A 14,532-nucleotide genomic window follows, 5' to 3' on the forward strand; every position below is an offset into this window, starting at 1 on the left:
GACAATGTGTGGTGTGAGGTGGTTTGATCGAGTGAGTAACGTAAGGGTAAGAGAGATGTGTGGAAATAAAAAGAGCGTGGTTGAGAGAGCAGAAGAGGGTGTTTTGAAGTGGTTTGGGCACATGGAGAGAATGAGTGAGGAAAGATTGACCAAGAGAATATATGTGTCGGAGGTGGAGGGAACGAGGAGAAGAGGGAGACCAAATTGGAGGTGGAAAGATGGAGTGAAAAAGATTTTGTGTGATTGGGGCCTGATCATGCAGGAGGGTGAAAGGAGGGCAAGGAATAGAGTGAATTGGAGCGATGTGGTATACCGGGGTTGACGTGCTGTCAGTGGATTGAATCAAGGCATGTGAAGCATCTGGGGTAAACCATGGAAAGCTGTGTAGGTATGTATATTTGCGTGTGTGGACGTATGTATATACATGTGTATGGGGGGGGGTTGGGCCATTTCTTTCGTCTGTTTCCTTGCGCTACCTCGCAAACGCGGGAGACAGCGACAAAGTATAATAATAAATATTTATTATTTTTTATTATACTTTGTCGCTGTCTTCCGCGTTTGCGAGGTAGCGCAAGGAAACAGACGAAAGAAATGGCCCAACCCCCCCATACACATGTATATACATACGTCCACACACGCAAATATACAAACCTACACAGCTTTCCATGGTTTACCCCAGACGCTTCACATGCCTTGATTCAATCCACTGACAGCACGTCAACCCCGGTATACCACATCGCTCCAATTCACTCTATTCCTTGCCCTCCTTTCACCCTCCTGCATGTTCAGGCCCCGATCACACAAAATCTTTTTCACTCCATCTTTCCACCTCCAATTTGGTCTCCCTCTTCTCCTCGTTCCCTCCACCTCCGACACATATATCCTCTTGGTCAATCTTTCCTCACTCATCCTCTCCATGTGCCCAAACCTCTTCAAAACACCCTCTTCTGCTCTCTCAACCACGCTCTTTTTATTTCCACACATCTCTCTTACCCTTACGTTACTCACTCGATCAAACTACCTCACACCACACATTGTCCTCAAACATCTCATTTCCAGCACATCCATCCTCCTGCGCACAACTCTATCCATAGCCCACGCCTCGCAACCATACAACATTGCTGGAACCACTATTCCTTCAAACATACCCATTTTTGCTTTCCGAGATAATGTTCTCGACTTCCACACATTCTTCAAGGCCCCCAGAATTTTCGCCCCCTCCCCCACCCTATGATCCACTTCCGCTTCCATGGTTCCATCCGCTGCCAGATCCACTCCCAGATATCTAAAACACTTCACTTCCTCCAGTTTTTCTCCATTCAAACTCACCTCCCAGTTGACTTGACCCTCAACCCTACTGTACCTAACAACCTTGCTCTTATTCACATTTACTCTTAACTTTCTTCTTCCACACACTTTACCAAACTCAGTCACCAGCTTCTGCAGTTTCTCACATGAATCAGCCACCAGCGCTGTATCATCAGCGAACAACAACTGACTCACTTCCCAAGCTCTCTCATCCCCAACAGACTTCATACTTGCCCCTCTTTCCAAAACTCTTGCATTTACCTCCCTAACAACCCCATCCATAAACAAATTAAACAACCATGGAGACATCACACACCCCTGCCGCAAACCTACATTCACTGAGAACCAATCCCTTTCCTCTCTTCCTACATGTACACATGCCTTACATCCTCGATAAAAACTTTTCACTGCTTCTAACAACTTTCCTCCCACACCATATATTCTTAATACCTTCCACAGAGCATCTCTATCAACTCTATCATATGCCTTCTCCAGATCCATAAATGCTACATACAATAAATATAATAAAATATAATATAAAATAAAAAATAAAAAATAATAATAAATATGCACATCATCCAGCACATGTAAACATGATAATTTATGTATGTATGTATAAGTACATTTAAATACAATAAAAATTTACCTTGTGATGGTTAAATAATATTTTGGGTACAATAATTACAAATTAAATGTTTTTTGCTTTTCCTTTATTAGCCATAAGATAAAAACCACATTGGTAGACATTCACAACTGCACAACTTGTTCACAGACATGAGGCGTTAGTGTTTATTTTATTGGTACTAGCATCAATCTATCATCTTGCCTACACTGTACTGATACATTTGATACCTGATCACAATGATAAAATGTTAAGGGAATACCTATTAGCAGGAAACAGCAGCAGGTAAAAGTTTATCAGGTGACAAATTACATGATGTGGAAATATCCATTAACTATTCATGTCTTTGGTCTCTAAGGGGTAAGAGAAAAATTATAAGAGTAATGCTATAGGAACGTACATATAACAAACCTTTTAAAAGTTGTGGAGAGGAATTATAATCAGACACCCGAAGTGTGATTAATAAAGCAATTACATTTACATGCTTGAAAATATTGGTCTACATACCAGAAGCATAAAACTGTGAGCAAAAATGGCCATCTGCAGTAGGAGCAGAATTGTTCTATGACAAACTTGGGGTTTTCATTACATAGGAATAATAAATTTTTGTAGAAGACATATATCCACATTATTTCTGAAAAAAGGTATCAAAAGTCAAAATAAAACGTTTTAGCAATGAGAATAGTTTCAATAATGATCCTACCAGGTCTGCATTTCAATACTATCAGAGTCAAGAGGGTCAATGTGTAAGTTTGGAATGCCATGTGAGTTAAGCATGGAATGCCTTGGAATGTCTACTACCTACAAGGGAATGGGAGCCTAAGAGATCATTAGTAAACTTGCAACAAACATGCATACAAATTGCAGGTTAACTGCAGTCAGAAGCAGGTAGGTTAGGAAGAAAGAGGGTACTTGGACTACAGTTTTTGTAACCATTTACAAGTGTTGCATTAATAAAGAGAACACTGATTATCCTGGAAGCCTTTATCATTTGGCTTGAAGCAAAAGCATCAATAGGTGAGAATGGCCAAGTTCGCCCACATTTACAAATATAAATTGCAAAGTCACTCATCACATCACAGTAAAAATTGCTGGAAAATATCACAAACCCAACAGAAAAAAAAATGTAAACCTGGCTGACTTTTATTATTACAACCAATTTAAGTGTAAATGCTGCAAGACACTATGCAAGGATTCTGAGACTATAATCACTTTAATGATGTGCCCACAGTACAGCATGAAGGACAATTTAAACATTTTGAGACAAGTACTCATTCATGTTTGATTGAGGACTAATGTCTGCTAAATCTCAAATTTCTGTAAACAATCACAAGCTTTTAGAATGAGGAACACACAGGGTATATTTGAAAATATCAGCATTGCTCTATATAGCCAAAAAGTAGGGAATTTGTGATTAATTTGGATACAGACTTAAGATGACATTTTTCGATTATAATCATAAAATACATCTATTGTGCACTGTATTATAGTTTAGATGAAAAGGTTAAAAACCATTCAATTGTAATTTCAAGTTACTTCAAGTTTACAATGCATAACAAATGGTGAATAAGGAAGATGACTAACGTTTTAAATGTAAAATGAGTAATTTAGGTATGCAGCAAGTTTCCCTGCATGCTCTAATATAAAAGGAAATTACCAAGGCCCTTGGGTACTGAGAACATTATCAATAGTGTAGCAAAGAAATCTACAATACCCCCATTCAGTATTTGCTTACACACACAAATGTATGTGTTCATATTATATATATATATATATTTATGTATAATATGCATATTCATGAAAATTAAGTGAATTTAGGTGAAATACAAAATGCACATTTGTACTACAAGGCAGGTTAGTGCGGACAGGGCCCATATGTCACCTTACCCAATATATAATTTGAAACATTGCCTCTGTAAATGATAACCCATTTTCTGAAAAAGTCTATGGGAAATTCTTAATAAATGTTTCCTGAGAAGAACCACTAAAACCAAAGGCTCACCTTTAAAAAAATATATATGAACATGGTAATTACTGTACTATATACTGAAAAACTCTGTATACAGGGTTAATACCATTAATGCTAACCAGAATTCTTTTTCACCACATGAAGGCTCAAACACACAACAGTTCATTAACATTAAGAAATCCCTTCTGGAGAATACAGTATATTAACTCTGTATTTTCTGTAACATGTTCAAGGTGTCATAAAGAATTCTGCCCCTGTTCCTTGGAGGAGCCACATGAAGGCAGGTAACATAGGGCCCATGGTCATGTGTGTGTGGCGGCATCTATGCCAGTGAATAGTAATGAAGGAGGGAACAACCTCACTATAAAAAAAATTATCCCTATGTGTATGCAATAAAATGAGTTTAGAAGTTAATGGTTACTGGAAGCAAGAATATAATCATATAGATATGCTAAGAATGAACCTGTTCATACAGAATTTTTTTTTAATGTTAATTTGGGGTCAACAGGTGAATGCAGAGGGAATTATATATTACATCTACATAAATAGAAAAAGCCAATGCAACAAACTGATTAAATAAGTTGTCTAAAACTTTCCAGCCACATGGACACAATACTGAACACAAGCAAGGCTAACAGCAGCTGGCCGCCACATCACACTGACCACACCACAACTTCTAGGAATTGACCCAAAGATAGCACACAAGCAGAGCAGGGGTCACAAAAGAGTTGCTACAGGTGAGCTGCAGGACAAGCAGTTTTTACCCACAACTTGGAACACATATGCATAGCTACATCTTGATATGTCCCTTTACTGATCAAAATATAGATCTGCATAAAAGTTTGTTTTACACTATAGCATGTCACTGCTACCTGCTTGTAATTTGTGGCCCCAGCTTCCACACCTCTGTTAGCAGCAATATCTTCAGCTAAATATAGTGCAAATTTTTCTTGTGTATACAGTTCCCATTTCAACACAACTACAACTTTTGGTACAAAGCATTGTCAGTTACAGCACATCAACTACCAATTACAGTACTGCTGCTGACAGAATATTAGGTGTTCAATCACACAAGGTTTGTTTTCCACAACAGGATGTGATGGCACTCTGATGTTAATCATTTGGTATTTTTGCCATCCTTAGTTTCGTATGTCTAAAGACCACCAAATTTCATCATCATGCCACAAACTGTTATGGAAAACATGATCACGGTTTGCATGGGATTACTAAACTTGTTGTAAAACTTTTAACCTGGTCGTTAGTTCTGACACTATCAAGAACTATGTCCAACTTATGAATATTGTGCTTAGCATGTTTAAGGCTGAGGTAGTATATATAGTAGAATACCGTGAGCTTTGAACATCAAGCCATAATACTTTATACACACAATGGCATCCCAGATATGCCTAATAGGGGAAATCAACACTGATCTTGTGAAGCAAGAGGCGAACAGCAAACCCAAGACACTGTGGAATGGTTAAATAAGAAAGTGACATAACTAAGAAAATGAATGAACTTATAACCTGTAAAACCTTTCATGAAAGAGCTTTACACAAAGAATGAAAAAACTTCTTCACCTATTAGGCAAGGTAGGGAGCACCACACATGATAAGAATTAAAAGTAAAAATCTAGAAACCCTCCAGTGGTGATAAAAAACTACAATAAAGATATTTTTCTCATCAGGCTAAAAACTAGAGATGTATTGCTTTCTATCACTTAAAAGATGAAGAGAGGAAATGTGGAAGTATTTGGCAAAGTCCGGTTTACCCTACAGAAAAGGAAAACAGTACCTAACTACAGAGGGCCACAACAGGATAAATGAGCCATTTAGTATAGTGCCTAAGAAATACATGTATAAAAGGCCAGCTTGACAGTAAAAAGGGAGAACTACACATGAGCAGCTCAAGGCATCTACAGTTCAAGCCAATACACATACGATATGAAGGACATGTCAAGTTTATCTTCAGATTCGGGCTGAAGCTGAATCTCCCAAACATGGAGCCCTTCCAACAAAGTGCAAAATCTTTCCCAAGCAATATATCAGGGTTACCTTTCTACAGTAGATTAGCAAACCTCCACAATTAGACACCAACAACAAATATATATCCACTCCTAAACAGTCCTTCAGATGATAAAAGGATCCTATGCAAGTATCTTGGGAGGGGGAAAAAATAAGAAAATCCTCTCACTGTAATGTAATGTAAGCCCTGTCAGAGCATCACTTCAATACTAAAATCACAAATACATAACCTGCATTGGATCCAATAATAACCTGAGCCCTAACACTTTCATGAATTGAGGGAATATCATGCAACAGGAAGCAAGCTCTACACCTGGGCCAAAAATGACTGACTCTAAACACAGCAAGGAGGGGCACCAACATTGAGAGTTGCAGCATCCTCTCACATGAAAGACAGCTTATGCAGGTATACTGGATTATTTTTGTCCCTCAAATGAAAGACAAGTAATGCTCGTGTTAAAGTTAAATATACATATATATTACATTAATTGTGGTTGGCAAATCTCCCTCACTGACCTGCAGATTTTATCACACTACATTCGATGCTTCAAAAGTAATAAATTTCTGCACTTGAAACCTGCCAGGACATGTCCATTCATTCTTTCCTGATAATAGTACATGATGGTACAAGCACCATTTAAATTCAAACATGTGAGAGATGCTGCTAATTACACTAAATAATGAGGCACATGGTTGTACAAAACACACTGAGTGAACCTACAAATATGCTGGAGACGGCCTTACATGCCACACTCATCCATCACCTTTGAAAAATAACTTAACCATGCTACCACCAGAAGCAGCACATCACATATTAAACACAGCAGCCTAAAAAATTACATAATCACCAACTTAAGGGGCTTTCGTGCAGGAAAGCTTTTTTTATTGTCTCTTTTAACATCATTAAGCAGTTAATACTGTGCATTCATATGATGAATAGCATAAATTGCTCTGCTATACATTAATATGATGAATAGCATAAATTGCTCAAAATTTGTAAGACATGCAGCTTTCCATGCACTGTGTTCAAGAGCCGTCTGGCCAGCATAGTTCACTGTGTGAGGTGGAAGCATTTGTGGTGAATACGAGGAAGGCAGTGGAACGTGGAAACGGAGTGTGGAATCGTGATAGAAAATGGATGCTTAAACATGGATTATCACAAATATGACTGCCTTAATACAGTATCTCATCTCTTCATATATAAAACATGGATTTTTTTTTCTGCTGTGAAACACCTTGGATATGTAACTACATAACCTCCCCAAACTAGAGTATGTAAACAAAGGTTAAGCAATGGAAGGTCTGTATTTCAAGTACTGAGGCTGTGAGATGGGCGTTTTTTTTACTTTTTGTCGTTTTGCTAATGTGAGGGATAAACACCAAAGAGGTTGAGAATATTGCAGGTTAAGTGTTGACAGTTCACACTAATTATACACAAAAATGGTTTAATATAGTGGTTAATCAGCATATCAAAGTTATGAAGAATTGTGGTACACACTTTCTAATTGTCTAAGAAGCAAATGGAAAATACTAAGTATTTTAACAAATAACGTAACATTTCAAAAGATGATTTTTTTTTTTAAGCATAGAGCCCCCATTAGCATAAATCATATTCAACCTTTGTATAACCCTTGAAAATACTAGCCCAAAATCCAAAGCTCTAATTGACAGTTACAATTCTAAAAATTTTATTAATATTACTGGTGATGTTTGTCTACTTTGTATTATTTTCATGGAGTTCTATGGGGATGTGGGCAACAATATTATTTCTTAATAAAATATCACCTTATCAACTTAATTCTTTTTCTGTCTGTTACCTGATTAATATGGCCCACCACATAAAGAACTACCATACAGCATATAACTTGTGTGTTTCACGAATATCCTTCTCAAACTACAAGCACAATCTGATCATGACTCATTTGTATTTTTCCCATTTAAAACATATACAGCATGCTTAGGGAGGTACTAAATAGCTCTGGACACATTTGAGAAATTTCAGCCATACTCAAGAGCAATACCCATACTATATGATATACTTCCTTATACAATGCTATCACTACACTCTCAACACACCTCTAAGTTGCTTTAATACTTGTAAATGCTTCTTCTATGTACCTGTACAAACTGGAAACAGCTTTACATTTCATCAGATATGCATATATCATGGTCAGACATGCCCAAGTTTCAGAGACAATAGACTGTGCAATGACCTGGTTCAAATACCATTTACATATTTACTGCACAAACACAATAATTGTGGAAATATAATGGTTTGAATGCCTTGATAGGTAGTCTTGAAAGTACACCGCTAGATTATAAGAAACTCTTGAGTATGAGTGCAATTCCAAGAGATCGTTACTATGCTTACTATGCTACTGGACGTACTGGTCATAACATTATATAATCAACGAACCATCACTAAAATATTCAGCAAAATACTACAGTATTAAGATTATCCACGAAACCATTGAGATTGACGACATAGATGAGTAACAATGTCTGAGCATAAATTTTGAATTTCAAGCTATAAACATCAATACTGAAGATCTAACGCTGAATGAACATGCAGCTGAGTTACAGTGGTGTTCCACAAATACCAAACTGGATAATGACACCAGCACTGCTTGCATCTTTTTTTTTTTTGTTGTTTTTCTTGGAACTGGTTAAGCTTTTGACCACAATATCACACATGATCCTACTTTCTCTGCCAGTAAGAAATAAGCCCCACAATGAGGAATTATTATATACTGCATAGCACAACAATATGGGTCTTTTTTTTAAGTAAACATTATCCATTATGTCCTCATGCACAACACAAATGAGAAAAACTCCCTGGCAATATCTAAGACACCATGGGTCAAAGGACTAATGTTGCAGACACAGCCTCATCACATGAAGGCAAACACAGAAAATGGACAGCTAATAACATAAACTCCTGTGGAGCCCTAGACAAACAAAGCCTTGGACAGAACAACAAGGGAAGGTTCACCATTGTCCTGTGAACAATCAGATATGCACACTGCACATATGCACAGTTAGCTTTGGGAAGTCAACTCAGTAAGACTGGTATGAAAGTGAATGCTGGGTGTCAATTCTTGTTACTGAAAGCACTACTTTGCTTCCTCACACACTTGCAGTTAGCTCAAATCCTCCACCTCAAGCTCCTAGTGCAACACATAAAAAGACCATACACAGAAAAACTTTCTTTGTTGCTCTTTGATATGCAACAACTCTTTTCACATCTTGAACTCCTGGTAGATATAGCCCATACTCCACTAACACCTTCAAAAGATGAGCACAGATTTTGTTTTTGATCAAATTCCTGATCACCAGGTCTATCAGCTTCTTGAGACACAAAGCCTACCTTCCAGAGTATCTGGGAGACAGGATTATTTCATGGGAGAATTGTACTTTAGACTCTCCATGGAACAGCTATACCACAGGCCTGAAATTCACCAGCTTTTTATCACCTTCCCAGTGGTCATCTTGTCCAGCTCTTCTCTTCCCTATACATTTCAACCTGCTTCACTCAGAACTGGTCTCTTTAAGAAATTCGCTGGCATCACCACGGCATATTGGGCAAGTCCGGTTTGACTGAAAAAACATAAGCAAGTTGTGAAGTAGACAGGATTAGATTCTGACAATGAAAAATTTTTATAAATGTATTACAGGCAGCTGATCATATCTAGCATATAACTAAAGTTTAGATCAAGGAAACAAAGGTTTAATTTGAACTACTTCATGTAAAACATGTCATCTGATTTACTTTTTCATTAAATATATACACCAAGTTATTCTTTCTACATCTATTCATAAAAAACTGATGGCAGCAAATGAATTCAGTTAATATAAAATGTATATATGCTTATAATTTTATCCATAATGTGAATGTATTGGCATGAATTAACTAAATTATCAAATGAAAGTTCTTATTGAAGATTTCTAATGCAAAATAGTATATGTCAAACACTAACAAGACCTACTATTAAACCTTCTCTAAACTGAAACTTTAAAAGGCCTCAAGTAGCAGACATTTTAAATACTGTCAAAAACTGGCTGTAACTTGATTTCAAAATTAATACCAAATTACTGATGTTATGAAAACATATTTCCTAAGCTTTGTGTTTTTAAAGAGGAAAACATAAAGGTAGTTAAGTTGAAACTGTATCACTGACTACTAATACCGATGATTACAGCTGTCAGGACTTGGATGCTTGACCTTGGGTTCAAAGAGTCCAGTTGCTCAGTTATTTGGCAGTTTGTTGCAAGGCTTGTGGTGGAAGTTAGAAAACAAACTACAACCCCAGCAACAAACTATCAACACCCACTGAGTATATGGATTCCCAGTCTTTGACCACGAAGCAAAATCCTGACTTCCGCAAACTTTACATTGTAAACTTATAGGCTTTATGGAAAAAAAAAAAATCTACATTTCCAATTAGAATGTCAATCAATTCTGAGCATCACAAGCAGTTTGGGATGAGACAACGGGGATGCTGTGGTAAGATGCCACCAGCACAGCAAGAACAGCACTTTCTCCTCATTCTTAATTACATTACATGCAACAGATTAATAAAATTAGTAAAACAAATCATTGCAAGCTGACCAGGCTGCCACAAACTTGAATTACAGGAAGGAAAGGTCACAAGCACAAGGTTTATGGTTAAGTCTTTCTATGGGTATCCTAACATAACTTTCTCACACTTGCCCATGGTAAACTGCTTTTGATTAATTTTAATGTTAATTTTGGAACATTGAAATGTTATTTTGATCCTGAAAAATCAGAAAATGTCAAACAAACTTCAACCAAAAGCAGTACCCGTAAGGATTAGTGGAAACAAAATTATATCAATGTGTTAGGGCAGACTTTTGAGACTAAAACTGAGCATTCCTCTACAATCCCAAATGTACTAACTATACATTATTAATCAAACAAGAGCTTCCTTTTTGAAATAATGTGAATTCTATTCTTTACTTTATTAAACTTACTCGGTGCATTTTCAGTGTTACTAACTTTATACATATGGTGATAAATTTTGAATGCATTTCTATAGTTCCTAAACAAATGGCAAACAACTTTGGAGAAAATGCTCCTCTTGGGCATCCTGTGTACTGCTGTGATGGACAGGCCTATGTTTTATGCTTGAGGAGTATTTTACAGCCAGTTGGTGACAGTCTTGCCTGATGTTGGCTGGATGTCACATATTTCCAGAGCTTTGCAGACATTTGGCAACACCAGATACAACACTGAGAAGTCCCCATAAGAAAAAATAAATAAATAAAATAAAACTTTACATTGCATGACACAGTGGAAGCATGAATTGAAGGTAGTGCACTCATATCTGGATAAAATATATAAACTTGCTGCTAAAGACTGAATTGCACAGCAGGAGTGATAATCAGCTGACTAGAGGCTGCATAGTGACCCACACGGTGATATACACTGAAATTACCCAAAACGCAAAGCCTGGAAACACCTGACGACCGAACCAGTGTGCAGTGTGACCAAGAGGGACATACCTGCAGGCACCAAAAAGGCCATCATCATGATACTGCAAGCATGCAAGCAGCCAGCAGTGGTATACGGCACAAGGCACGCCACCCTCCTGCTCATGCAAGACACACGCACTGGTTAGCTCGGGGCACAGTCAAGGGTACCAACCGCTCGGCACCAAACACAGTCACGGGTACCAACTGCGCGGCACCAACCACAGTGAAGGGACTCAACTGCATGGTACTGACCACAGTCTAGGTTACCAACAGCATGGTATCAGCCAGTCAGAAGTCATATCCATGAAATACTATGAAGCATGGGACTAACATGTAATTTCATATGTATGCATAATTGTTGCTGGAGACACGATGTGTGAAAACCAGTAAGATGAGAAAGATAGCTTGCTTACAATACAGAATGACAAACAGACATCAGTGCCTGAACTTCAGCAGAATTATGTGTACTGATTTGAAGCAAGATATCTACCTCATCAACCATATCTACCCTATCTCCACAGCAATTACACAGTCTGCATATGAATGCACAAAGCCCTTGGCTTCAACTTCACAGTATTTCCATACATGTACTAACTGTGCAGTACCAACAAGCTGCGAACCCAGTGCAGAAGCCAGGTATTAAAAAAAGTTGGGGTGAGTAACACTAGAGATGAGTATAAAGGGCATCAGATACCAAAACTTCAGTCCGTTGTCTCAGTGACTTTTATGTCCACAGAAATAGTTTAATAGAGTTCTCACTTTTTATATTCATTCTCAATTACTTTTATCATAAAGATATTTTAGTAATTATAGCTGTGCTTACATACCTTGGCAAAGTCAAGAAAAATTTATTTTCATTCAATAATCTTTTAAATTTACTTTTTAATATCAAAGAAACACCTTCGTATGATAGCCTTTACCAAAATTTAGAGTGCTGTGTTACAAACACAATAGGAAAATGTTACACTGTCAGTCCTCTTTCACCATCTGTTTCTCTTTTACTCATCTCCAATGCTGTTCAGTTGTAAAGCCCATATTTTCTAACAATGCTCAGCAAGCATATAGCACTTTGTAAATTTTTTATATTTATTAACATACTATTTGTATCACTATCAGAGAAGCCACTTCTCACATATAAAAGAGGGATGTTTAACATCTAATGGAAAAGGCTGTGCAGTTATGGGTTTGCAGGACTAGTACTGTGGCTGAGCAGTTGCAAAATATGTTCACTGGAGGAAAAACCTCTAAAATACAAGGCTTTTGCACTAGGCTTTGGGGAGAAGCTCAGAGCTCTTTGTGATCTCACTGCTGATAATACTTTGCATCATAAAGCTCAGAAAAGAAAGAACAACATATTATTATTTATTAGCTGCTCATCACAAAAAGCTCTGGATGTGTTAAAATCCAAAAATACAAACAGGAGGAAAAAGGGGTGTAAAGGCAAGAAACTGGCTACTGACGACTCTAAGCCCAACAGTTACTTGAAGGCTTGTAGTTGATGTTGCTGTTGCATTTTGTTAATTACAGGCATCATTTCCACATTTGTTATTCAGTAAATATCTGCTCTGGTTGAAGGGGAAATTCTGAAGATGATTATCAAATCAAGTTATAAGATAATGAAACATTCACCACAAAGATTCTCCATGAACCATACATCATATTTACTGCTTTAACAAGTAGATCAGCCCTTCAAATTTAGATAGCTACAAAAAAATGCAAAAAATATGATCTACAAATATCTAGGATGTATACATAGCATACACAGAAGTGCATAAATATGTACATAAACCCCTTCTCCCACTAAGCTTTTAAACCTCAAAGTGACTGCTGGGTGTGCTGAAGTGACAGTTTTGATTTCTATGATGGAAAAAATAAGGGAACCAGATTCCATTTCACAAAACATAAATTCCAAGAGAAAACTGCCCACGATAATCAAGAATGGCTTAACTTTTAGTCATTAAAACTAATCTGTGAAGGAGTCTAAATAATTTTACATTTGCAATGGACCAATACTACACAAAAAGAAAAAGAAAAAATCTAAGAGCATTTTGAACATATAATCAGGACAGATATCTTCAAGGAATCTTCATCACAAATGTCATGTGATCAACATTTCTCATTATTAGATACTGTTTCCACAGAGTGCATATAGTAAGTGTTATGAATTTGAATATGGACTTCATAGAAACATAATCTAATAATTATTAAATGTTGGTCATATCACATATAACTAAGGCCTATTAGATGTATATACACTACATAAAGATGATCATATATAGCCTAGCCAGTGTTAACTACGCCTCACTCTCGGGAGACGAGACCCAGGCCACAGTCACGTATGAGGCGATAAAACCTGTTCACAAGTGCCCATTAAATCCCGGAATGAGCTGAAATCTGTGACACCATCGGCCAAGCTCGTCCACAAAGAATTACAAAGACTGGATAAGGAAAATATAGTTGGCTTTGCTGTAGGGCTCGTGCCAGCCGAGGCAAGTTTGAGGATGATAACTAATTCTACATCTCTCAGCTCAGTGGATGCCATAAATCATGTACTTGAAAGTAAATGACAAATGATATTCTTAAAAATACAAGCTGGATCTTGCTGAGAAACACTGACCCTGAGAGCTAGTTCAGGCAAGCCTCAGCTGAGACGCTACCTAAAATAGAGCCATAATCATCCATATTAAAAATAGGACTCGTTCATATAGAGAAAATGGGGATTCATTCTCAAGATTGAATCATATGAAGACTATCAGGTGATAAGGAGGATCAGACTATTATGGATATAATGGCTATTCAATATAAAGGTTTAAATAGATTCTGGTTTAAAATTAAGAGTGACTGGTCTGAGCTGGTTTGAGAGCATTCGGGTGATGGAGCAGCTGGAGGGAGGAGACAAAATGTGATATCTGCCACTGAGATGAAGGAGTCCACTTGACTTAGAGGACAAAATGGCAACGGTACTGGTATGTCACAGCAGCCTTCATGCACACTTTCGCCTCTAATAAGAAATAAGAGAAGCAATACTGTTAGTGGGTGAGGGCTAGTATACAATACAACGTGGTCAATACACTGGGAAAATTGCACTGTGAAAAACCCATGCTTGCTACCTGATTGTC

At 37.4% G+C, this 14,532-nt stretch overlaps 1 protein-coding gene across 24 annotated transcripts in view; it reads right to left on the reverse strand.

Annotated features, from left to right (window-relative positions):
• Positions 1-2,001: 2,001 nt before the first annotated feature.
• The window catches only part of LOC139747298 (uncharacterized), a 221,744-nt gene continuing 209,213 nt past the window's right edge, over positions 2,002-14,532 (reverse strand). For 10 of the 24 annotated variants that reach the window (XM_071659424.1, XM_071659422.1, XM_071659425.1 and 7 more), the window contains one exon: positions 9,524-11,529. In XM_071659424.1, coding sequence (XP_071515525.1) covers positions 11,323-11,529 — 207 coding nt within the window. In that variant the 3' untranslated portion in view covers positions 9,524-11,322. The other 14 variants (XM_071659438.1, XM_071659440.1, XM_071659441.1 and 11 more) reach the window with 5 other exon arrangements.

This window comes from Panulirus ornatus, chromosome 68, assembly GCF_036320965.1.
Source record: "Panulirus ornatus isolate Po-2019 chromosome 68, ASM3632096v1, whole genome shotgun sequence".
Classification (NCBI taxonomy): Eukaryota; Metazoa; Arthropoda; class Malacostraca; order Decapoda; family Palinuridae; genus Panulirus; species Panulirus ornatus.